A 27,104-nucleotide genomic window follows, 5' to 3' on the forward strand; every position below is an offset into this window, starting at 1 on the left:
TGTTTATTTCACCCGGGTGCAGGCGGGCTGAGTCCGAAAAAGGAGTCAGCAAAGGGTAGTGGGATTATCATTGGTTCTTACAGGTTTTGGGACAGGCGGTGAAGTTAAGGGCAATGTTTTGGGGACAGGGGGTGAAGCTCAACAAGTACATTCTCAAGGGTGGGGAGAATTACAAAGAAACTGCTTAAGAGTTGGGTAGATTACAAAGTGCATCGATCAGTTAGGGGAGCAGAAACAAATCACAATGGTGGAATGTCATCAGTTATTTTCACTTCTGTGGATCTTCAGTTGCTTCAGGCCATCTGGATGTATACATGCAGGTCACTGGGGATATGATGGCTTAGCTTGGGTTCAGAGGCCTGACACTGAAGGCTTGCATTTGGGCTTTTATTAGCTTTAACAACGAGGTATCCTAAACCTGGACAGTTTCACAAACACCCATTTTAAAACATTCCAGCTACCATCTCAAAACTCTCTCAAAACTCAGGGTCTCACTGGAAGAGAAAGTGACTCCAAGTAGAATTCCTCAGGGAGACATTCACTTCCATCATTGGCTGACCACCAGCTTTAGACAGCCTCTACTGCACCCGCATACCAAGAACACCACATCCACATCAGCCGACATATCATAGCCTTGGAAATACTTGGAAAGGTCAAATTTACGTAAGCAATTAAATTCTCTTTTAAATTTTAAGGAAACACAAATAAGCCTTTGCTTTAGGTAAGGCATTTGAGAGCAAAATGTATTAATACTTTGAATCCGCCAAGCAGACACAATCTGGGTTTGACCGTTCTCTGCGGGTGAAGGTGAAGGCTGAGCACGGGGGCCGCTCTCCTTCCAAGTCCCAGCCGCGCCCTCTCACCCAGTTTCCCATCCTGCACCGCGCCGCACGTCCCCCACCACTCAGCGCCACCCGGCCCTCCTAGCCCCGCCGCCGTCCTTCTCCTCCGCCCTGGCTCTCTTTCCGCACTAGTATCAGCCTCGGCGTCCCACAGAGAAGGCAAGACGTGGGAAAGCAGAGAACCAGACCAGGCTTATCAGGGATTGCCGGGAGAGGGGATGCAACCCCTCCCCAGGTCGCACCCACGACGCAGGCAAGGGTCACGGAGCATGCGTTGAATACCCCGGCCGGCAACCGCTGGCACCCCGACGGCTCTCTCCCGGCCTGGCGCAGTAACCCCTCCTTCTGCTGCCCAGCCGCCTCTTCCCGCTCCGCCCCACCTCGCCCCGCCCCATCCCGCCCACGGGCCCCAGTGGGCGGGACCAGAGGAGTCCGGCGCTGGGGGAGTCTGTCAAGGCCGTGACCCGTGTAATATTGTCCTAGTGGCCGAACGGGAGCCAACATGGCAGCGGGTTTCGGGCGATGCTGCAGGGTGAGAGAGAGCCCAGCGGTGCGGTAGGGGCAGGGACATGGATATTGTGTGGGAACACGGGGCCCTGGGCCAAAGATAGGTGCGGCCGGGAGGAGTGGGAAGTCGGGTTGAGGAAGGAGCCTGCCTGCGTAGGGGTCCCCACCTGCTTTCACGCCTCCTACCACCGGACGGAATGTAGCCTGGCAGTTTCATTTTCCGTATCCTCCCGTCAGCCGACCCCGTTATAGCCGGCATCCTCTCTTTAGAATATCGTTTTTCTTTCTCTGGTGAACCCTCCAAATATTTACCCCGGGAATCCCACCTTTTTCCGAAGTGACCCGGTCTCTGTGTCAGAACCACGGGAAAAAGGAAAATGGAGCAGCTACTCCTTGAGATACTTAATATGTTTAGTAAGCTTTTCGTTGTGTAATATGGTGGAGGACGCTTCCACGTTGCTTACGGGGAAAAAAAAGTAAAAGAAAAAACCTACCGCAGGATTTTATGTGAACTTGTCTGTATATTCTAGTATTGGGTCTTAACAGATTCTAAATAAGTTTGTCATTAGATGCACTTTGGTATCTTAAATGTTCTTGACATGTTCACACGACTGCCATTTAGATGTCACTTAAAATTAAGTTAAAGTTATGTCTTTGACCAAAAAAGCTGAGGTTTTAGAATAATCCTAAAGAATTGCTGCCCATATTTTACTGCTGTTATTCAAGTTAATGTGCAGTGAAGGCAGAAATTGTGGGATTTCAGCTATTTTTAACTCCAACACCAGAAAAGCAGATTTCTAAACCTTCCAAGGAAGGATCTAAAAAAAAAACCTGATAGAGAAAACGTATACCCTTTTTCTCTTCTTTAACCCATAAAACTAACACTTTTATATTCCCAAGAAATGCACAAAAGTGTTCAATTCTAGTGGTGCTATTTCGATATTTGGAATTTCATTGTTCTAGACAGAGAGCCCGAGGTAATAAAACCAATATTGGTATAGCATTAGGCTTTCAAAACATTATCTTACTTTAATCGTTCAAAAATACGCAGTGAGATTAGCACCATTTTTCGGTTTTGAACGGAAGCTATAAGCAGTTTGTAACCTGTCTACGGCCATAAATATAGTTGTGGAACCTAGATTCAAATTCAGCAATTGTAACTCCAGATCCCTTCCTATTTCTGTTTTCTATTTGTAAACCACCTCTCTAACTGGCTAACTTTGTTGTGTAATTAACAGGTTGATGGACATTGTATTCTGGTAATAGCAACCTTTGCACTTTGTTCTATGTAACATATTTTCCTGAACAGTCACATGTGAAGTGACTTTTTCCCTATTTAAAGTCTCTCGGTTGGCCGGACGCGGTGGCTCACGCCTGTAATCCTAGCACCTTGGGAGGACTAGGCGGGTGGATCATTTAAGGCCAGAAGTTCAAGACCAGCCTGGCCAAGGTAGGGAAACCCTGTCTTTACTGAAAATACGAAAAATTATCTGGGCATGGTAGCATACGCCTGTAATCCCAGGAGACTGAGTTTGCAATGAGCAGAGATCTCCCCACTGCATTCCAGCCTGGGTGACAGAGGGAGACTGTCAAAAAAAAGTCTCTCAGTAGACCATTTAACCTGGTTTGAGTTCTGACTTTTGTCCATGGGATTTAAAAACGCATTTATGATAGTCAGTTTTATTGTTCTGATTTTTGCGGAATGTTTTCCTTTGTTATGGAACCTAGTGACCAATTAGGATACTAACAGAAAGATGAGTATAGCAAGGTGGTTAATAGCATGGGCTCTTGATAGTAAATGTTAGAATCCTAGTTGCACTAATAGTAGAGTGACTTTGCCTAATTTAGTTGACTTTCTGAGCCTTCGTTTCTTCACATGCGAAAATGGAATAAAAGTAATAACTTAATCCTAGACTTGACCTAGGATTCAGTGAATTAACCTGTGTAATGTGACTGTAAATCAGAGTAGATTTGGTCTGTGACTGCTGGACAATAAGGACCAGAGAAACTGTTTCCCTTTTTTTTTTTTTGAGACGGAGTCTTGCTCTGTCACCCAGGCTGGAATGCAATGGTGCAGTTTAGGCTCACTGCAACCTCCGCCTCCTGGGTTCAAGTGATTCTCCTGCCTCAGCCTCCAGAGTAGCTGGGACTACATACCACCACACCTGGCTTACTTTTGTATTTTTAGTAGAAATGGGGTTTCACCATGTTGGTCAGACTGGTCTGAAACCCCTGACCTTGTGATCCACCCACCTCAGCCTCCCAAAGTGCTGGGATTACACGCATGAGCCACCCCGCCTGGCACCGTTTCACTTTCAAAATAAAATGAATGAAGTTGCAAAGAAAATGCGAGTTTTCATACTCTGTGTGTGTGTGTTTTTTATAATTGTAGTATGAGTTATGTTAGTTTGAAAGCGCTGTTTCAGTTACAAATATTTGATACTCTTAATTATATTGTCACCTTCCATGTAGGAAATCCTCTGTATAAGTTGAAATTGTCATCTACAAAGACAGTTTCTTTTTACGGATTTTGAAAAACATAAGAATTTAAATGTAGAAACTTTAGTATATTCTTCAGCTTCTCTTTTCTCTTAGTATTTCAGCTTGTTAAAATTGCCAGATAGTTCAATTAAACTCTTTTACAGTGAAAATTGTGTAATTTTGGCCGTCCTGACACCTTTATACGGGAACATCATTGTGGTTCCCAGTTTGGTGGCTTTAATAAATGCAAATTTTTACTTTTGTATCCATTAAGCTGTCATGAATATAAAAATGGGTTGCAAAACAATAATATATGTATATTTGATTGTTTGTTTCTTTATATGTTCCTTTGAAGAAATATGAGTATATTTCACATCCTAAGACAAGAAATGTATTAGTAGTTTAGAACAGGGATGGCAAACGTTTTTTGAAAAGGAGCGGATAGTACATGTTTTTGGCTTTGTGAACCATATGGTCTCTGTGGTAACTACTTAGATCTGCTGTGAAAGCAGCAATAGACAGCATGATGTGGCTGCCATAGTTTGGTGACTCCTTGCTCAGAACATTGTAAGAATGCCTGTAGACAGCAGAAAATACAGAACATGGTTTTATGCTAATTTGTTTTGTTAGAGTGGGGTATCCTAAAAAATGAGATCCTCTGAGGGGAAGGTTCCCAGAGGCATGCATGGGAGGCTCACAGGGACAGGGTATCAAAGTTGATGGACTAGGCAACTCTTGAACACAGTATGTTCACTTTCCACCTATCGTTCTCCCCACCCCAACTCTCCAACCATCAAAGTCCTAGGAGCTTATAAGATACCCAGAATAGTGGTCCTACGTCTACTAGTACCCTTGACTGTTGTTTGTCCTAAATCCTCCACTTCAGTAGTGTAAATACCACTGACTGTATTTTCATTACTTTTTAAAAACATCTCCTCTGTCATAGGAGTTTATATAACTGGTAATTGACTTATTTAAATTATGATTGAAGGCATTTAAATAGTGACTTTAAAAACTATGAGTATGGTCAAACAAGTTGTTGTACTCACTTACAATTATGAGTAGTCTCTTATCTGATTAATGTTTAACTTATCAAATTTATTTTAATAAAAGTGTTCTTTACAGGTCCTGAGAAGTATTTCTCGATTTCATTGGAGATCACAGCATACAAAAGCCGATCGACAGCGTGAACCAGGATTAGGATTTAGTTTTGGTATATGTTCTGTTCTATCTTTTGACTTTAAACTTACACATATGAAGCTCTGTCTATGTATTTGTTTGGAGTATGTTTGTAAATAAACTTATTAATGTCTTTCAATGAGTAGGACCAGTCCACCATCCACAGATCGTTCACAGTAACTCACACCCATTTTTCCTGATCTCATTTTCTTCCTCAGTATACTATACTATACATTAGATCTGTGTTAGTAGCATATATACATTTATATTCCTTCCTTTTTTTCTAAGTGTTTAGCCCAAAATCAATGAGATTTACTGATATATATGAATAGTCTTCAACTTACATATCTGAATGCCACAAATACATTTTAAAACACTTGTTGGATTACAATGCTACGTGCCTGGTAATAAGCTAAAGCTTGTTTTTGCTATAATATATCCAAATTGCAATTTTGGTACTATTAGGTGAAGTTCTCACTCATGGCACCAGGGAGCCATGTAGTTGTTGTAAGGAAAAGGAATATGATTTTTCTTCCTCTGTCCTCTATAAAATGAAAACCACAGTCAAAAAATTTGAAATAATAATATCTATCTTGGGCATTCTTGGCCATCTAAAGTGCTTCTTCAAAATTTTTATTTTTTCTCTAGTTAAAAACCATTTACTCAATTCATTTGGTCTCAGAAAATAGTTAAAGGCAGCTGAGATAACTCACAGCTAGGTACAAATGACAATCTCAAAGCTCTCCAGAGTTATTGTTTGTTTTTATTATTATGTTTTTAAAGATTTTTCCCTTTTCTTTATAAGGTTTTTTTCGTTTTTTAACCAGAATTTAATGAAGTTTTTCTTTTTCTTTTTCTTTTAGAAAAGATGAGGTTTCATTGACTCATTATGTTGCCCAGGCCGATCTTGAACTCCTGGGCTCAAGCAGTTCTCTTATTTCAGCCTTCCAAAGTGCCGGGATTATAGGCATGAGCCACTGCACCCAGACCAAATGAAAATTTGCTGTGTTTTATTTTTTTCTTTCTGTGACTTCTAGCCAAAGACTGAAAATTTTCTTTTCTTTTCTTTCTTTCCTTTTTTTTTTTTTTTTTTGAGACAGAGTCTCACTTTGTCACCCACACTGCTGTGCAGTGGCTCACTGCAACCTCTGCCTCCCAGGTTCAAGTGATTCTCCTGCCTTAACCTCCTGAGTAGCTGGGACTACAGGTGTGGGTCACCTTGCCTGGCTAATTTCTATATTTTTAGTAGGGATGGGGTTTGTGCCATGTTGGCCAGGCTGGTCTCGAACTCCTGATGACAAGTGATCCACCCTCCTCTGCCTCCCAAAGTTCTGGGATTGCAGGCATGAACCACTCTGCCCAGCCTGAATGAAAATTTTCTTTTTTTTTTCTTTTTCTTTTTTCTTTTTATGTAACCCAAGACTAAATGAAAGTTTTCAAGCAGTATGAGGATAGCTGTTTGGGATGGTCTTCCTCTGTCGCTCAGGCTGGATTGCAGTGGCTCCATCTGGGCTTATTGCAACCTCTGCCTCCTGGGTTCAAGCGATTCTCTTACCTCAGCCACCCAAGTAGCTGAGATTACAGGTGTAGGCCACCACACCTGGCTAATTTTTATATTATTAGTAGAGATGATGTTTCGCCATGTTGGCAATGCTAGTCTCGAACTCCTGGCCTCAAGTGATCCACCCGTCTTGGCCTCCCAAAGTGGGATATGGGCATGAGCCACCATGCCCAGCCAGGGCAGTGGATCTTACTGAGATAATTAGCATTAATTTGGTATGATTGCTTGTCACTTACAATTTGACGCTCACTGGTAAGAGCCTTGCAGGAGAAATCTATGGTGGTTCACTGAGTGACAGGATGAGATAGATATAATTGTTTGGGAGGGAGATTTTGAAGTTCAATACGGGTCTATTCCTTGAACCAGTTGCATCTGGTTCTTTATCTGTAAAATGAAAATATCTATAACACAGAATTTCTATGAAGATTAAGTTATATGCTGTATTTAAAGCCCCTAGCACATAGTGACTGGATCAAAGTAGTTTCTCAATAAATAATACATAATACATCCTTGTCATTTCTACTTTTTTTTTTTTTAAAGAGGGTTTCACTCTGTCACCCAAGTTGGAGTGCAGTGATATAGCTCACTGCAACCTTGACTTCTGGGGCTCCATGGATTCTTCGGCCTCAGCCTCCTGAGCAGTTAGGACAACAGGTCCATGTCACCACACCCAGCTGATTTTTGAAATTTTTAAATGATTTGTAGAGACAGGATTTTACTATGTCACCCAGGCTGACCCCAAACTCCTGGCCTCAAATGGTTCGCCTTCCTCAGCCTCCCAAAATTCTGGGATTATAGGTGTGAGCCACCATGCTCAGACTTTCTCTACCCTCTCTCTACCTACAAGATTGATATCAACTGGCACCAATCTTAGAAGTAAAGCTGTGATATAGAGAACACTGGACTGAAACGCTATACTTCTGCTAATTCATTGTAAGACTGATATTAGAATTTCCTTACTCTGCATTAGTTTATCTATAAAAGGATTTGATCTTATGCTCTTCAATTCAGCACCAAAATTCTATTTTTATGTATTATTTCTCACTCCCCATACAATGATTACTATAGTCTTAAACATTCTTTTGTGCATTTGCTCTCATTTTTCTTGCTTGAAATACCCTGTTATCTCTTTTAAATTTTACCTAATCTTTGACGTTAGATGTAACCACATTAAAACACAAGGATACCATGGATTTGAAAAGATGCAGTTAGCAATTGGCTACTCTCCTCAATCAAGCCACCATACTAATTTCATTAATTTTAAAACAATAATCCCTTATTTTATGTAAACAAATTGTTGGACACCGTTTATTAGCATTGCAGCAGGATTTTGTTATTATCTTTTGAAAAACCTTTCTACCACTTTTACCAGTTGCTTTGTGCTAATTTATAAACTTTGAGTTTAAAGGAGCAGTAAGCCTAGGCTTGGTGTCTCATGCTTGTAATCCCAGCACTTTAGGAGACCAAGGCAGGAGGATTGCTTGAGGCCAGGAGTTCAAGACCAGCCTGGCATCATAGTGAGACCCCGTCTCTATGAAAAAAAAAATAAAAAGAAAAAATGAAATAGATAGGGTGAGGTGGCTCCCAGCACTTTGGGAGGCCGAGATGGGAGAATCACTTGAGCCTAGGAGTTCCAGACCAGCTTGGACAACATGGCAAAACCCTGTCTCTATAAAAATTATAAAAATTAGCCAGATATGGTGGCATGTGCCTGTGGTCCCAGCTGGTTGAGAAGCTGTGCTGGGAAGATCATTTGAGGCCAGGAGGTCGAGGCTACAGTGAGTCATAATTGTACCACTGCACTCCAGCCTGAGTGACAAAATGAGACTGTCTCAAAAAGAAAAAAAAAGGTAAAATTAAAATCACGACGATGATATTCTTATATGACACTTTGAAATAAGTTGTATTGCTTTATGTCACTGAATGTGTTTCATTTATTTCGTTAGATTGATTCTTGTCATCAGGGAGATGTCTTGCATATTAGTTTCCCTTCAGTGTCAGTAAACATTTGATAAATTGGCTTAGGAACTAATAATAAGTTAAACATTTTTTATATCACCAATTGGAAAAGAAAAACTCACTTGAGTTCTACAGGTTAATATCTGTTACTCATTTGTAAAAGTTAGAAATCTCACCTATTTCCTTTAGCATTTGTGTTGACATAGGTTTATTTATATTGTGTAGTGAACTCTTGATTAGTCAAAAAATGCACTGTAGTCTGACTTTTCTGATTAATCAAGGATTTAAGTCCCCACAGTAAATACACATTTCTACATACTGACTTCATGGGACATTTTTCCTTAACTTGTTATCCAGTTTTAACCTTTTCTAAATAACTTTCCCTTAGAGTTCACTGAACAGCAGAAAGAATTTCAAGCTACTGCTCGTAAATTTGCCAGAGAGGAAATCATCCCAGTGGCTGCAGAATATGATAAAACTGGTGAAGTAGGTGTATACATTTTAAAGAGGGAAAAATCTTTTACATTTTTTACAAGATTATGTAATCAAACTGTTTGGATATCAAAATATATTTTAATTCAGTTCTTTTCTTTTTCTTCTAGTATCCGGTCCCCCTAATTAGAAGAGCCTGGGAACTTGGTTTAATGAATCTGCACATTCCAGAGAATTATGGTGAGCTTTTTTATATTTTTAATACTAGAATGCATATGAGTAAGAAAAATTGTGGAACTCTACTCAGTCATTGTTTTCAAATATTTCTTGCCATTAAATGACTTTCTAGCTTTGTCATCCTGCTCAGACTACAGTGTTTGCCCACTTTTGGAAGCTTGTACTCTATACTTAGATGCATTTTTCCTTCTTCTAAATGGTTCCAACCTTAATTTGCACCTAAACCTCAGTAACTTCTGTTTCTAGAGTTGATCAATTTGTTGCATTTTATTCCTATCTTCTATATTACATTTTATTGAGTCTTTTTTTGTGAACTATCATTCTTTTCCTCAGACCCAGTTTGAGTTGAATTGAGTTTTAACACAATCAAGTTAGAACAGGAATATAGGTTCAAATTACAAATAGTAAAATAATTTTTTGAAAATTTTAGAACTTACTTTAGAAAAGTATAATTTCTTCTTGTGCCAGCCAGAACACGTGTAGATATTATATTGCAAATTTCCTTTTAAAACAAATTTTGGTCATACTGAAAGCAATTAAAATAGTTTACCTTTATTTCTATTGTGATGTACTACATATTATAATGTGTTAAAACATTTTGATACTGTAGGAGGTCTTGGACTTGGAACTTTTGATGCTTGTTTAATAAGTGAAGAATTGGCTTATGGATGTACAGGGGTTCAGACTGCTATTGAAGGAAATTCTTTGGGGGTAAGTGACTTAGAAAATTAACTACCTAACTGTGAGCTCTTGTTAATGAGATAGTTACTCCTGAAGAAGCTGGATTTTTAGAAGAAAAAAAGCAGAGTCAGTTACTACTAGGTAAGGTTAGTGGGTAAACACAGTTTTCTTTAAAGAGGAGCACAAGATTCAGCATTGAAGCCTGGAGTTCTGATTTCAAGGCTTGATCACTCTGCTTGTTGTCTCTAGTACTTGGACTTCTGACAGTCCTTCTGGGGAAACTGTATACTTTAGCTGCAGCGTCAGTGGCAATTCTTAGGTAAAGCCAAGGGCTAAATTCAGCTTTCAGGAACAGGATTGGGATGGCTTGCTGCCACTACTGGCAGTACTGAAATTTAGCAAGCAATTTTTTTTTATTATTATTATACTTTAAGTTCTAGGGTACATGTGCACAACATGCAGTTTTATTACATATGTATGTATATATGTGCCATGTTTGTGTGCTGCACCCATTAACTCGTCATTTACGTTAGGTATATATCCTAATGCTATCCGTCCCTCCTACCACCACCCCACGACAGGCCCTGGTGTGTGATGTTCCCCACCCTGTGTCCAAGTGTTCTCATTGTTCAATTCCCACCTACAAGTGAGAACATGCAGTGTTTGGTGTTCTGTCCTTGCGATAGTTTGCTCAGAGTGATGGTTTCCAGCTTCATCCATGTCCCTGCAAAGGACACGAACTCATCCTTTTTTATGGCTGCATAGTATTCCATGGTGTATATGTGCCACATTTTCTTAATCCAGTCTATCATTGATGGACATTTGGGTTGGTTCCAAGTCTTTGCTATTGTGATTAGTGTCGAGATAAACCTATGTGTGCATGTGTCTTTATAGTAGCATGATTTATAATCCTTTGGGTATATACCCAGAAATGGAATGTCTGGGTCAAATGGTATTTCTAGTTCTAGATCCTTGAAGAATCGCCACACTGTCTTCCACGATGGTTGAACTAGTTTACAGTCCCACCAACAGTGTAAAAGTGTTCCTATTTCTCCACATCCTCTCCAGCACCTGTTGTTTCCTGACTTTTTGATGATTGCCATTTTAACTGCTGTGAGATGGTATCTCATTGTGGTTTTGATTTTCATTTCTCTAACGACCAGTGATGATGAGCATTTTTTCACGTGTCTGTTGACTGCATAAATATCTTCTTCTGAGAAGTGTCTGTATTTATACTTTGCCCAATTTTTGATGGCGTTGTTTTTTTTCTTGTAAATTTGTTTAAGTTCTTTGTAGATTCGGGATATTAGCCCTTTGTCAGATGAGTAGATTGCAAAAATTTTCTCCCATTCTGTAGGTTGCCTGTTCACTCTGATGATAGTTTCTTTTGGTGTGCAGAAGCTCTTTAGTTTAATTAGATCCCATTTGTCAATTTTGGCTTTTGTTGCCATTGCTTTTGGTATTTTAGTCATGAAGTCCTTGCCCATGCCTATGTCCTGTATGGTATCGCCTAGGTTTTCTTCTGGGGTTTTTATGGTTTTAGGTCTGACATTAAAGTCTTTAATCTATCTTGAATTAATTTTTGTATAAGGTGTAAGGAAGGGATCCAATTTCAGCTTTCTACATATGGTTACCCAGTTTTCCCAACATCATTTATTAAATAGGGAATCCTTCCCCCATTTCTTGTTTACAGTCCCACCAACAGTGTAAAAGTATTACTATTTCTCCACATCCTCTCCAGCACCTGTTGTTTCCTGTTTTTGTCAGGTTTCTTGCTTTTGTCAGGTTTCCTGTTTCTTGTTTATGTCAGGTTTGTCAAAGATCAGATGGTTGTAGATGTGTGGTATTACTTCCGAGGGCTGTATTCTGTCCCATTGGTCTATATCTCTGTTTTGGTACCAGTACCATGCTGTTTTGGTTACTGTAGCCTTGTAGTATAGGTTGAAGTCAGGTAGCGTGATGCCTGCAGTTTTGTTCTTTTGGCTTAGGATTGTCTTGGCAATGCGGGCTCTATTTGGTTCCATATGAACTTTAAAGTAGTTTTTTCAATTCTGTGAAGAAAGTCATTGGTAGCTTGATGGGGATGGCATTGAATCTATAAATTACCTTGGGCAGTATGGCCATTTTCACAATATTGATTCTTCCTATCCATAAGCATGGAATGTTCTTACATTTCTTTGTGTCCTCTTTTATTTCGTTGAGCAGTTGTTTCTAGTTTCCCTTGAAGAGGTCCTTCACATCCCTTGTGAGTTGGATTCCTAGGTATTTTATTCTCTTTTTAGCAATTGGGAATGGGAGTTCATTAATGATTTGGCTCTCTGTCTGTTATTGGTGTATAGGAATGCTTGTGACATTTGCACATTGATTTTGTATCCTGAGACTTTGCTGAAGTTGCTTATCAGCTTAAGGGGATTGGGGCTGAGATGATGGGGTTTTCTAAATATACAACCATGTCATCTGCAAACAGGGACAATTTGACTTCCTCTTTTCCTAATTGAATACCCTTTATTTCTTTCTCCTGCCTTATTGCTTTGGCCAGAACTTCCAACACTGTGTTGAATAGGAGTGGTGAGAGAGGGCATCCCTGTCTTGTGCCAGTTTTCAAAGGGAATGCTTCCAGTTTTTGCCGATTCGGTATGATATTGGCTGTGGGTTTGTCATAAATACCTCTTATTATTTTGAGATACGTTCCATCAATACCTAATTTATCGAGACTTTTTGGCATGAAGGGCTGTTGAATTTTGTTGAAGGCCTTTTCTGCATCTATTGAGATAATCATGTGGTTTTTGTCTTTCTGTTTATAGGATGGATTACATTTATTGATTCGTGTATGTTAAACCAGCCTTGCATCCCAGGGATGAAGCCGACTTAATCATGGTGGATAAGCTTTTTGATGTGCTGCTGGATTTGGTTGGCCAGTATTTTCTTGAGGATTTTTGCATCAATGTTCATCAGGGGTATTGGTCTAAAATTCTGTTTTTTTGTTGTGTCTCTGCCAGTCTTTACTATCAGGATGATACTGGCCTCATAAAATGAGTTAGAGAGGGTTTCCTCTTTTTGTATTGATTGGAATAGTTTCAGAAGGAATAGTACCAGCTCCTCTTTGTACCTCTGGTAGAATTTGGCTGTGAATCCATCTGGTCCTGGACTTTTTTGGTTGGCAGGCTATTAATTATTGCCTCAATTTCAGAGCCTGTTGTTGGTATATTCAGGGATTCAACTTCTTCCTGGTTTAGTTTTGGGAGGGTGTATGTGTTCAGGAATTTATCCATTTCTTCTAGATTTTCTAGTTTATTTGGGAAGAGGTGTTTATAGTATTCTCCGATGGTAGTTTGTATCTCTGTAGGGTCGGTGGTGATATCCCCTTCATCATTTTTTATTGCATCTATTTGATTCTTCTCTCTTTTCTTCTTTATTGGTCTTACTAGCAGTCTATCAATTTTGTTGATCTTTTCAAAAAATCAGCTCCTGTATTCATTGATTTTTTGAAGGGTTTGTGTTTAGTGCTTCCTTAAGGAGCTCTTGTAAGGCAGGCCTGGTAGTGACAGAATCTCTCAGCATTTGCTTGTCTGTAAAGGATTTTATTTCTCCTTCACTTATGAAGCTTAGTTTGGCTGGATATGAAATTGTGGGTTGAAAATTCTTTTCTTTAAGAATGTTGAATATTGGCCCCCAATCTCTTCTGGCTTGTAGGGTTTCTGCTGAGAGATCCACTGTTAGTCTGATGGGCTTCCCTTTGTGGGTAACCCGACCTTTCTCTCTGGCTGCACTTAACATTTTTTCCTTCATTTCAACCTTGGTGAATCTGACAATTATGTGTCTTAGAGTTGCTCTTCTTGAGGAATATATTTGTGGTGTTCTCTGTATTTCCTGCATTTGAATGTTTTCCTGCCTTGCTAGGTTGGGGACGTTCTCCTGGATAATATCCTGAAGAGTATTTTCCAACTTGGTTCCATTCTGTTCTCCCCATCACTTTCAGGTACACCAATCAGATGTAGATTTGGTCTTTTCACATAGTCCCATATTTCTTGGAGGCTTTGTTCGTTTCTTTTTACTCTTTTTCTCTAAACTTCTCTTCTCACTTCATTTCATTCATTTGATCTTCAATCACTGATACCTTTTCTTCCATTTGATCAAATCAGCTACTGAAGCTTGTGTGTGCATCACGTACTTCTCATGCCATGGTTTTCAACTCCATCAGGTCATTTAAAGTCTTCTCTATGCTGTTTATTCTAGTTAACCATTCATCTAATCTTTTTTCAAGATTTTTAGCTTCTTTGTGATGGGTTCAAACATCCTTCTTTAGCTCAGAGTAGTTTGTTATTACCAATCTTCTGAAGCCTTCTTCTCTCAACTTGTCAAAGTAATTCTCCATCTAGCTTTGTTCCGTTTTTGGTGAGGAGCTGCATTCCTTTGGAGGAGAAGAGGCACTCTGAGTTTTAGAGTTTTCAGCTTTTCTGCTCTGGTTTCTCCCCATCTTTGGGCTTTTATCTAACTTTGGTCTTTGATGATGGTGACATACAGATGGGGTTTTGGTGTGGATGTCCTCTCTGTTTGTTAGCTTTCCTTCTATTGGTCTGGACCCTCAGCTGCAGGTCTGTTGGAATTTGCTGGAAGTCCACTCCAGACCCTGTTTGCCTCGGTATCACCAGCGGAGGCTGCAGAACCACAAATATTGTAGAACGGCAAATGTTGCTGCCTGATCATTCCTCTGGAAGCTTCATCTCAGAGGGGCACCCAGCCATATGAGGTGTCAGTCGGCCCCTACTGGGAGGTGCCTTCCAGTTGGGCTACTTGGGGGTCAGGGACCCACTTGAGGAGGCAGTCAGTCAGTTCTCAGATCTCAAAATCCATGCTGGTAGGACCACTATTCTGTTGAAAGCTGTCAGACAAGGACGTTTAAGTCTGCAGAAATTTCTGCTGCCTTTTGTTCAGCTATGCCCTGCCCCCAGAGGTGGAGTCTACAGAGGCAGGCAGGCCTTCTTGAACTGCGACGGGTTCCACTGAGATCCAGCTTCCCTTTCCCGGCCTCTTTGTTTACCTACTCAAGCCTCAGCAATGGCGGGCGCCCCTCCCCCAGCCTCGCTGCTGCATTGCAGTTTGATCTCAGACTGCTGTGCTAGCAGTTAGCAAGGCTCCGTGGGCATGGGACCCTCCAAGCCAGGTTCGGGATATAATCTCCTGGCATGCTGTTAGCTAAGACCTTTGAGAAAGAACAGTATTAGGGTGAGAGTGACCCAATTTTCCAGGTTCAGTCTGTCACGGCTTCCCTTGGCTAGGAAAGGGAATTCCCTGACCCTTTGCACTTCCTGGTTGAGGTAATACCTCACCCTGCTTTGGCTCACAGTCCATGGGCTATACCCACTGTCCGACAAGCCCCAGTGAGATGAACCCAGTACCTCAGTTGGAAATCCAGAAATCACCCATCTTCTGCATCACTCACACTGAGAGCTGTAGACTGGAGCTGTTCCTATTTGACCATCTTGGAACCTCCCCTTGTTTTGTTTTGTTTTGTTTTGTTTTGTTTTGTTTTGTTTTGTTTGAGACAGAGTCTCGCTGTGTTGCCCAGGCTGGAGTGCAGTGGCGCGATCTTGGCTCACTGGAAGCTCCACCTCCCGGGTTCACGCCATTCTCCTGTCTCAGCCTCTTGAGTAGCTGGGACTACAGGCGCCCACCACCATGCCTGGCAATTTTTTTTTTTTTTTTTTTTGTAATTCTAGTAGAGATGGGGTGTCACCATGTTGGTCAGAATGGTCTCCATCTCTTGATCTCATAATTCACCCGCCTTGGCCTCCCAAAGTGCTGTGATTACAGGCGTGAGCCATTGCATCCAGCCTAACAAGTAGTTCTTAGGCCTGATCATATATACCGTGTCATATATTCTAAATATAATTTTTTATTTGTGCATTTTAGTGTAGTAGATTTTCACAGATTATAATGCCACAGGTCCTACATATAACCTAATTTTATTAAAATACTTAGATTAGCATATTTATTTCCTCATTCTAACTTAGAGGCAAGGTATAGGCCAGTTCTTTGGACTTACCTCTTAGGTGAAAAGTAGTTCTTTTTTCATTTTGAATTATAACGTCTCTGAATTTACATATCCAATAAAAATGACTTGATTTTTTAATGTCAATTTTTTTCGGTAGGAAATGCCTATTATTATTGCTGGAAATGAGCAACAAAAGAAGAAGTATTTGGGGAGAATGACTGAGGAGCCGTTGATGTGTGTGAGTATGTGTAGCTGCTACTTTATTTCACACTTAAGGGAACAAAGGTGCTATTTCTCCTTTTCAGTCTATATGTATATACTGGGAGATATACCATTGAAACAAATGTTAGCGACGTATTATTGCAATGATGTTTCGAGGATGCCAAGAAACTGTCATAACAGGCCGAGGGCTGTGGCTCATACCTGTAATCCCAGCACTTTGGGAGGCTGAGGGGGGCAGATTACTTGAGGATAGGAGTTCAGCCTGGCTAACATGGTGAAACCCTGTCTCTACTGAAAATACAAAAATTAACCAGGCATGGCAGTGCTTGCCTATAATCCCAGCTACTCAGGAGGCTGAGGCATGAGAATCACTTGAACCTGGAAGATGGAGGTTGCAGTGAGCAGAGATCACACCACTGCACTGCTGCCTGGGCGACAGAGTGAGTGAGACTATCTCAAAAAAAAAAAAAAAAAAAGTGTCATCATAATTTCCTTGCTTATTTCCAGGAGAAGAGAGATCTACTTGTGATGTCTTTGGGATGTCAAAAAGTGTCATAATAATCCCTTACTTCAGGAGAGAGAGATCTATTTAATGGAGCATTCTACACTTCAAGAACTGAGTCATTGTGTCAGGAAGTTCAGATTGAATGTAGGGCAATGTGTGTTTGAACTAGTAGTGTTTTGAATTAGTAAAAAATTAATGTTGGTTGGTCGTGGGGGCTCACGCCTGTAATCCCAGCACTTTGAGAGTGGGAGGCAGGTGGATCACCTGAGGTCAGGAGTTTGAGACCAGCGTAGCCAAAATGGAGAAACCCCATCTCTACTAAAAATACAAAACTTAGCTGGATGAGGTGGCGCTTGTCAGCTACTCGGGAGGCTGAGGCATGAGAATCTCTTGAACCCAGGAGGCAGAGGTTGCTAAGTAAAGATGGTGACACTGCACTCCAGCCTGGGCAACAGAGTGAGACTCTGTCTCAAAAAAAAAAAGCAGTTAATGTGGGCTGGGCATAGTGGCTCACACCTGTAATCTGAACACTTTGAGAGGCTAAGGCAGAACTGCTTGAGCCCAGGAGTTCAAGACCAACCTGGGCAACACAGTGAGACTCTGTCTCTAAATAAATAAATAAATAAATAAAATTAATGTGAACCTGCAACTGAAGAAAGAGCAACGTATTTGTTGAATGACTGAATGACTTGGGAAGAATAGTTGTAGAGTTTATTTAAACCTCTGAAAACAACTCAACAAATTTTTAAATTAGATTTTTTTAAAAAGGTTACACACACACACACACGCACACACACACATAGGCTCTATTCTTAAACTGTTGTTTACCTAAGAATTTTTACTTCTTGTTTACTCAAACATATTTCAATCTAAGGTGTGGTTGTTATACTGAAATACAGTAGATTTATTCGTTTTGAGCAAATAATGAGAATTCATCTTAACAGAAAATAATACTTGAAAATAAATGATTTTTATTTCAGATACCTAAATTTCAAGCAAACTGTTTAATAAAGGCATTTGTACATATTTGCTAGGAAATCTGCAATATTTTTAAACAATTGAGAGTTTAGCTAAACATTCTCACTATTGTCTATAAGAACTGTGTGAAACATCTAGATTGTTCTCCTGTAGAGTATAGTCAGCTCTCCATATCCATGAGGGAATAGTTTAGGACCTGTTGTACTCCACATCAATATTTTTGGTTGCCAAGTCCCTTATACAAAATGTACAGTTAGCCCTTCGTATCTGTGGGTTTTGATCCACAGTTGGTTGAATTCCAAAACTCGTGGATGCCAAAGGCAAACTTTTAAAAAATTAAAATTTTATAACTTTTCTGATTATAAAATACTGAGTATAGAAATTTAGAAATGTTTAAAGCAGAACAAAAGTATCTGTTATCCCTCAGATATGGAGTTAATTATTATTACTTCCTTATTGTAGTGCCTACCAGATTTTTAGATATGTAATTGTGTTTGTAACAGTTAGCGCCCTATTATATACATGTAGTTTTATGTACTACTTTATTTAACAACGTGAACATTTTCTTATGCCTTCCTTCTTTTTACATGCTGTAACAGTACTGCATAATTTGCTATCTAATGGATATGCTATAAATTATTTCACTGTTCTATACTGTTGAATGTTTAAACTCCTTGGGTTTTTACTTTAGAAAATAATGTTATGGTAAAAAATAATACAGAAAAAAATTTTTTAAAAAAATGCTCAAATAAGAAGCCAAGAACAGGCCAGGCATGGTGGCTCATGTCTGTAATCCTAACACTTTGGGAAGCCAAGGCAGGAAGACTGCTTGTGGCCAGGAGTTCAAGACCAGCCTGGACAACGTTGAGAGACTCTGCCACCAGTATATATATAATATATAGTATATATAACATATACTATATATTATATATAAAAAATATACATTATATAATATATTGTATAATATATAACATATTGTATAATATATGTTATATAGTAATACTATAATATATAGTATTAGTATACATTATATATTAATGCTATATATTGTATATGTAATATATAGTATTATATAGTGTTATAAATACAATATCTTATCTTGTATAAGATATACTATGTATAATATAATACACTATATATACAATATATAATAAACTATATATTATATATAATTACATATTTTATATATTGTAGTTATATGTAATTATATAATTATAAATATATAATGTTATATTATACATATACACAATATATAATTTATACATTGTATAAATTGTATGTATAATATGTATACTATATGTAGTATATATACTATATAATATACTATATATGTATATTACTATGGAATATACTATATTATGTATAATTATATATTATATATAACAATATATAAAAAATATATATATAAAAAACAAAAAAGAAAAAGAAAAAGAAGACAACAACTCCGAAGAACCAGTAGTGACAAGCCATTTTGTATAGGAAAAAACAGGCCCATTTACTTCACAAACTTTAAAAACTTCACTGTATTGTGAAACAGAAAGATGTCTAATATCATATTTCAGGGAAAAAAATACCTTAAAGTTGTTTAAAACAAAATGTTGGTACTTAAAAGGGGCATCTTTTATGGACAACTCTTTATTTTGTTATGATGCTGAATACATCATCAAATCTCCAGGTAGTGGAGTAATCTAGTTCAGTTAACTTGAGTGACACCTGAATCCCTTCTACAGAATCCCTGTCAAAAGCCATCTAGCTGACATGTTTTTATACCTCAGGTGCCTGGGAATCAATACCTTCTGAAGCAGCATCATTTGCGAGCATCTGTTATCATTAGACAAATATTTTAGATTACGTGATGCTGAAGCACAGAACCTGTCATTTTTTTAAATAATTTTACCAGTTCATACTATAATAGGTGTTCAATAAATGTTAGAGTGATTTCACTGTAGTTTTCTCTTGGCTATATTGGCTTTCAGATGTTTGAGTAAGTTATTTTTATTTATTTACTTTTTGAGATGGAGTCTTGCTCTGTTCCCCAGGTTGGAGTGCAGTGGTGCAATCTTGGCTCACTGCAACCTCTGCCTCCTGGGTTCAAGCGATTCTCCTGCCTCAGCCTCCCAAGTAGCTGGGACTACAGGTGCGTGCCACCACGCCTGGCTAATTTTTTGTATTTTTAGTAGAGATGAGATTTCACTGTGTTAGCCAGGATGGTCTATATCTCCTGACCTTATGATCTGCCCACCTTGGCCTCCCAAAGTGCTGGGATTACAAGTGTGAGCCACCAAGCCCAGCCGAGTGTAGTTATTATTATTTATTTATTTATTTATTTTTTTCTGAAATGGAGCTGGAGTGCAGTGGCACCATCTCGGCTCACTTCCCAGGTTCAAGTAATTCTTCTTCCTCAGCCACCCAAGAAGCTGGGATTAGCCAGGCACCCGCCACCACGCCTAGCTAAGGTTTTGTATTTTTAGTAGAGACAGGGTTTTACCATGTTGGCCAGGCTGGTCTCGAACTCCTGACCTCAAGTGATCCATCTGCCTCGGCTTCCCAAAGTGCTGGAATTACAAGCCTGAAGCCTGATCCACCATGCCTGGCCCTAAGTAATCATTTACAATGCGCCTATATACACTTACTATTTTGAATTAAAATACAATGTTTATAGTTTCTTTTTTGTTGTATATTTTTAAAAAGTAAATCGACGTGGGTTCTCGCTATGTTGATCAGGCTGGTCTTCAACTCCTGGTCTCAAGTGATCCTCCCATCTCAGCCTCACAGAATGCTAGGATTACAGGCAGGGGCCACTATGTTCGGCCCAATTTCTTTCTTCTTTGGACTGTAAGTACCTTAAGGGCAAGGAACTTGTTTCTTTAGTATCCACAGTACCTGCCACTCTTGAATTAACTTGCACTAACACTTGCCTTCTACCACCCCCTTTTATCCATTACTGCTTGTGTCTTGTCATTCCTCTGTTTAAGAGCCTTAAGAGGCTCCCCTCAGTAAAATTTTAAATTTCTAATGTGATATAAAAGATTCTTGTCAACCATTTCATTCCTTTCTTTCCAGACTTATGTCTTACCATTCCCTTACATGCACAGAATTTACATACTGTAGAGCTCTGGTATTTTCAGCATTACAAACACTGGGTAACTCTGTTTCTTATCTTAGTATCATAGCATATCCCATTACTTGTACCTGGAATGCATATTCCTCCTCTTTATCCCTCCTCCCAAAGAAGCCATTTTCCTTTTTGAGACTTAATTTAAACATCCTCTCCTCTGGGAAGCTAGTTTCTCAAGCCCCTTATCTGTGACTTTCACACATAGAGTTGCAGTATAGTTATTTATCTCCACTGTTACATTGTGAAAATCTCTAGGACTGAATGTCCTTTACCTCTGGTTTCCCCATATCCTAGTTTATATCGTGGTACATAGTAGATACTCAATAAATGTTTGTATGAATGAATACATGTGAAATTGAATTTAATGAACTTGTTTAAAGCTATCTAACATTTTCACTTTTTTGTTAAATATATGATTTGTTGATATACTTCTGCCTAATTTTAATTATATATTAAATGTTTTTAGGCCAGGCACTGTGACTTGTGCCTGTAGTCCCAGCACTTTGGGAGGCTGACACAGAGGATTGCTTGAGCCCAGGAAGTTGAGACCAGCCTAGGCAATATAGTGAGACTATATCTCTACCAAAAATTTAAAATTAGCCAGGCATGGTGGTGTGTGCCTGCAGTCCCAGCTATTATACACAGGAGGCTGAGGTGGGAGAATTTCCTGAGTCCAGGAAGCTGAAACTGCATTGAGCCTCTGTGTTCCAGCCTGGGCAACAGAGCGAGACCCTGCCTCTTACAAACAAAACAGAAAAGTTTTGACATTTGAGTGGTTTATTTGATTTTCTAAGAACATTTTAAGTTTAGATATTTAAAAATATTTAAAATACAGCTTAAAAAAATAAAACAATCATGTTTCCAAACATTCAGAATTTAATCACTAACATTTAATTTCATTTCTCTTGTTTTTATATATTCAAGGCTTATTGTGTAACAGAACCTGGAGCAGGCTCTGATGTAGCTGGTATAAAGACCAAAGCAGAAAAGAAAGGAGATGAGTATATTATTAATGGTCAGAAGATGTGGATAACCAATGGAGGAAAAGCTAGTTGGTATGTTGTTCAAAACATCTTTGTATATTTTTTCTTAATTGTTTTATCTTCAAATCTCTCTTTCTTCTTTCTGTATATTTTTAAACCACTACAGTTAAGGTATGTTTGTGGAACTGGAAGGTCTATAGGAGATGATAAACAGTTAGGTGATTTTCAAAAACTATTTTTAAGCCCCTGCACTGTTTTTTCAAATTAACTCTCAGAAGTTTAATGTGTAAAATAAAATACAAATGCATGCTCTGTTTGAATCTGATTAGGAAGGCTAGCACTGTATCTACTTGGCTTATTATCTCCACTCCTCATCTCCTATACCAGCCATTCCTTGGAATCCTAAGACTCTAAGGAAAAAGGAAAACCTTTGGTATAGTGCCTGTCTGCAATTGTCAGAAATAAACAGAAGCAGTCTTAAAACAGGTTATCCATTAGAGAAGGCAGAATTTGACTTTAATAAAATCTGGAAATTTCTAATATATGGTCAAAAAATAATATGGAGGTCAGCAAAGGATCAAACATAATTTGTATAAATATAAAATATTAAAGAAAAACACTTGATTATTTGTTGATAAAAGATGAGGAAAATTCAATAAGTAACTCTTAAGTTCAATAGGAATCAATAGTATGAGCCTTTAAAAAACTAATGTAATTTTAAGCCAAAGTAATAGAAGTACAACATCAAATAGGAGAAAAAAAAATGGTGACAGTTCTGGGCAACACATTAAACATATATTGAAAAAATTGACTAAATCTAGAAGCAGGTAAGTGTCTTACATTGGGAGGAGCCTACTAAACATGTTCTGAAAAGCAGAGCCTTGGTTATTTTGGAAGAATCTTGAAGTTTTTCAAATGTTATTACACAGAAAGATGATCAGGCTTATGTGTTTACTTCAGGATGCCAGCTTAGAATTGATGGGTGAAAGTTAGAAAAATGTAGAATTGGGAAGGGGGAGGGATAGCCTTAGGAGATATACCTAATGTAAATGACGAGTTAATGGGTGCAGCACACAAACATGGCACATGTATACATATGTCACAAACCTGCACGTTGTGCACATGTACCCTAGAACATAAAGTATAATAATAAAAAAGAAAAGAAAAATGTAGAATTTAGCTTAATCTAAGGACAAGTTTTCCAGCAGCAGTGCTGTTAAGTTGTCATGGGAAATACTGTATTTACCCATCACTACAAGTATATAGAGAGTTTCTAGAATAACTTTTTATTGATTAGAATAATGTACTAAATGGCCTGTCTCTTTTTGTAAAAATTCTGATTCAATATATTTGTGTGCCATATAGTACAGTTTTCTAGCAAATAAAACATCATTTTTTCAGAATGAACCTACTAAAAAGTTATTTAGTTTAAACATATCAATCAATTCCTTATGAGCATCCTAAATATGTTCAGTATTATGGAGTGCTATATCTTTACCTTAAAGCAATTCCTGATAATACCAGCAACTAATAAAGAATGAAGAAACTTAAAATTTAACAAGTTGCGAGAAATCGAACAATGCAGTTTGAAGTTTTTGTAATTTTAAAAACGGATTAGTCAGGTGCAGTGACTCACATCTGCAATCCCAGCACTTTTGGAGGCTGAGGCAGGAAGATTGCTTGAGCCCAGGAGTTCAAGACCAGCTTGGGCAACATAACGAGACCCCATCTTTACAAAATTGAATGAAATAACTGATTACAACTGTTCATTGTTCATATAGTAAGGCAAATTAGGTAACATATGAAACCAGATAGCAATTTTTATGATTTTGTTACTATTAATATTAAATAAAACTATAGAATGAGTGGTAATGTATTGGTTTTAAGCAAAGAAAATAAGTTTGTGTTGTTAAGGGAAGAATATACCTTTTTAAAAGAATTTTTCATGTACCAGGGTATGTGGAACATGAATTAGATGCTTGGATATTTGCATTTTTTTTCTTATGTTTCACTTCAAAATCTTTCTGAGAAATTCTTCTGTAGGAAAAAATCAGCAAATATTCCTAATAACTCAGCTATAACAAAAATACTGACTTGCTGCATAAAGAAACAGTAGTTGGAACATATGGGTCTCTGTTTTATATTATTCCTTTTCACAGGCAGCTCTATTTGTCCTCCTTTTCAAGATAGCATGCCCCTTAAAGAATAAAATTAGATTTGGGAGAGAAAAAGTGCCAGTTTCAACATACACAGACTGTCTTGTTATATTACATTATTATTATACCAGGGATTTTTACTTACAACTCATACTACTAAAACAAAGTTAAATAGCATACTGTAGTCGCTCCTTATCTTTGCAGGATACATTCCAGGACCCCTAGTGGATACCCGAAGCTTCAGAAGTACCAAAGCCTATATATACTATATTTCTACACATATATACTTACGATAAAGTTTAATTGATAAAGTGGGCCCGGCAAGAGATTAACAACAACTACTAATGAAATAGAACTATAACAATATATTGTAATAAGTTATGTAAATGTTAGGCCAGGCATGGTGGCTCACACCTGTAATCACAGCACTTTAGAAGGCCCATGTGGGAGGATCCCTTGAGTCTAGGAGTTTGAGACCAGCCTGGGCAAGGTAATGGAACTTCATCCCTACAAAAAATAAAATTAGCTGGGCATGGTGGCACGTGCCCATAGTACCAGTGACTCAGAAGAGGTGGAAGAATCACCTGAGCTGGGGAGGTCGAGGCTGCAGTGAGCCAAGATCATGCCACTGTACTCCAGCCTGGGCAACAGAGTGAGATCTTGTCCAAAAAAAAAAAAAAAAAAGAGTTATGTAAATGTCCCCTTTGTCTTTCAAAATATCTTATATGTACTGTACTGCGGGTAACTGAAACCACAGAAAGTGAAACCCCATGTAATGGGGGAGGGCCTACTGTGTTATTAGACATAGACCTCAAATACTATCTCTTCCATAGCTCTTTTAAACCTGATTATTTATTTCCTCATTTGTAAAATGTAGGTAATAATAATTGGGATTGTTAAGAGGATTAACTGAGAGAGCAGTCACCATGTGTTATTTGCTGATATTATCACCATTATTGGTTGTGTGTATCTCTTAGGTATTTTTTATTGGCACGTTCTGATCCAGATCCTAAAGCTCCTGCTAATAAAGCCTTTACTGGATTCATTGTGGAAGCAGATACCCCAGGAATTCAGATTGGGAGAAAGGTAAAGTGTTTATCAATGATTAGGGCCCCAAATATTATTTTAATTATAAATTGCAAATTACTTAACTTTCCTTTAATGAAAACATTTGTTTGTAGTAAGTTGGAGTAAAAATAAAGCTGTGTTTTGATGATATTAGATCAAATAGTCTATATACTACTGAAGATTTTGTGAGCAGTCATTTCAAGTCATTTTGAAAGAGTAGTACTAACCTGTGGAGAAGGCTAATAACAGCTGTGAGGAATAATGAAGTAAAATCAAGCTACCATTTATATTACCTGACCAATAATAAGAATTTTGGATATTTCAAAGGACTTTCCCACACTTTTCTCCATTGGATCCTCACAGCAACCTTTTGGTAGGATAAATGGCATTATGCCCATTTTACAGATAAAAACAATGTGACATAATTGAGATTATACTAGGTCATATAACACTAAGAAAAACGTCTATGCCTGAAAAGAGTGTAGAAAATAGCAAATAGCCTTGAATGTGGAAAGGCAAGAAAATCTTATTTAAATAAGAAAAGGTAATTTAACATATTTGAAAAGGTTTGTATTCTGAATATGTGGAGATAAATTTGGCGTTTAAAGTAGACTAAAGAGAAAAGAGTTTAAAATTTTATAACTCAGAGTTTAAAATTATAAATTTTATAAAGAAGGAAAGAAATGAAGTCAATAAAGTAATTTTCTTTCTTTCTTTTTTTTTTTTTTTTTGAGACAGCATCTTGCTCTGTTGCCCAGGCTTGAGTGCAGTGGCAGGATCTCAGCTCACTGCAACCTCTGCCTCCTGGGCTCAGACAATCATCCCATCTCAGCCTCCTGAGTGGCTAGGATTACTGGCATGCACCACCACACATGGCTAATTTTTGTATTTTTTGTAGAGACAGGGTTGTGCTGTGTTGCCCAGCCTGGTCTCAGACTCCTGGGCTCAAGTGATCCTCCCACCTTGGCCCCCTAAAGTGCTGGGATTACAGGCACGAGCCACTGCACCCAACCAAGGTCACAAAGTGAGAGGCAGAATTGAAATCAATATGAAGGTATCCTAGGACCTTACTCAGTGTAGTTTATGATACTATATTGTGCTATATTTTCAATCAGATATTAAAGGTAGACTGCACCTGACAAAACTGATGATACTGTTGTATGTAACAAAATAAAAGAACTAAAAATTGTTGTGCTTTTCCCAAGAAATTGTTTTTTATTTATGTAACAGATCATGTTTCTGTCTTAGGAGTAGTTGCTAGCAAACTTGGCCAAATGTATGGCCCATCTTTAGAAAGTATAAAGGATCTAACAGCTTATATTTTTTTTAGTAGTAAACTCACTCCTGATTTTATCTTGCTATTTCTAGTTTTTTTTTTCTTTTTGCCTAATGTTCTCACTTAAAAAAAAAAAATCTCTACTTCAATAAATATTTATGTAGTGCATACTATATACAGTATTCTAGCTATTAGGGATACAGTATGGATCAAAATAGACAAAAATCCCTGGCCTTAGGTAAATTACTTTCTAGTGAGGGATATAGATAATTATGTTGTGTATATTTAAGCCTCCTTAAATCTTTATTGAAACAAACGGATATTTACAAATTTGTGAAATTTGATGTTTTCAGGCCAGGTTTGGTGGTTCATGATTGTAATCCTAGCACTTTGGGAGGCTGATCTGGGAGAACTGCTTGAACCCAGGAGTTCAGAACCAGCCTAGGCAACATATTGAGACTTTACCTCTACAAAAAAAAAAAAAAAAAAAAATTAATTAGCCAGTTGTAGTGACATACACCTGTAGTCCCAGGTACTTGGAAGACTGAAGTGGCAGGATCACCTAAGCCCAGGAAGTCAAGGCTGCAGTGAGCCATGCTCGTGTTGCTGCACTACAGCCTGGATGACAGAGTGAGACCTAATGTTTTCAAATGTTTTCTGTTTTAGAAATTACATGGTTTGAGATGAGCCCAGGAAGCATTTTGGTTTTAAATGTTGTGGGGTTTGGGATGAATCTGGTAAGGTGTTTTCTCATTATATCTGAATGGTGGTCCAAGATTCTAGTTTATCAACTTTTAAAGACAAAATAAAGGGATGTTGGTTTCTTTCTAGGTCAAACTATTGTTATCATTTCTTCAAACTCAGAAGCAGACTATTAAAACCAGCAAATTAAAGGATTAGTTTATAGCTCTTTGTTTCCAATGC

General features: G+C 38.3%; 1 protein-coding gene across 7 annotated transcripts in view; it reads left to right on the forward strand.

The window, feature by feature from the left end:
- Positions 1-876: 876 nt before the first annotated feature.
- Positions 877-27,104, forward strand: part of ACADM (acyl-CoA dehydrogenase medium chain) — a 41,177-nt gene continuing 14,949 nt past the window's right edge. The window contains exons 1-9 of one of the 7 annotated variants that reach the window (XM_025385075.1): positions 877-1,374; positions 4,956-5,043; positions 8,918-9,015; positions 9,132-9,201; positions 9,329-9,427; positions 9,809-9,909; positions 16,032-16,112; positions 21,622-21,752; positions 24,814-24,922. In XM_025385075.1, the coding sequence (XP_025240860.1) occupies positions 1,345-1,374; positions 4,956-5,043; positions 8,918-9,015; positions 9,132-9,201; positions 9,329-9,427; positions 9,809-9,909; positions 16,032-16,112; positions 21,622-21,752; positions 24,814-24,922 (807 nt within the window). In that variant the 5' untranslated portion in view covers positions 877-1,344. Of the gene's footprint in view, positions 1,375-4,943; positions 5,044-8,781; positions 9,020-9,131; positions 9,202-9,328; positions 9,428-9,808; positions 9,910-16,031; positions 16,113-21,621; positions 21,753-24,813; positions 24,923-27,104 lie in introns of those variants that run through there. The other 6 variants (XM_025385082.1, XM_025385092.1, XM_025385110.1 and 3 more) reach the window with 6 other exon arrangements.

The sequence above is a fragment of the Theropithecus gelada genome, chromosome 1 (genome assembly GCF_003255815.1).
Source record: "Theropithecus gelada isolate Dixy chromosome 1, Tgel_1.0, whole genome shotgun sequence".
NCBI classification, from domain to species: Eukaryota; Metazoa; Chordata; class Mammalia; order Primates; family Cercopithecidae; genus Theropithecus; species Theropithecus gelada.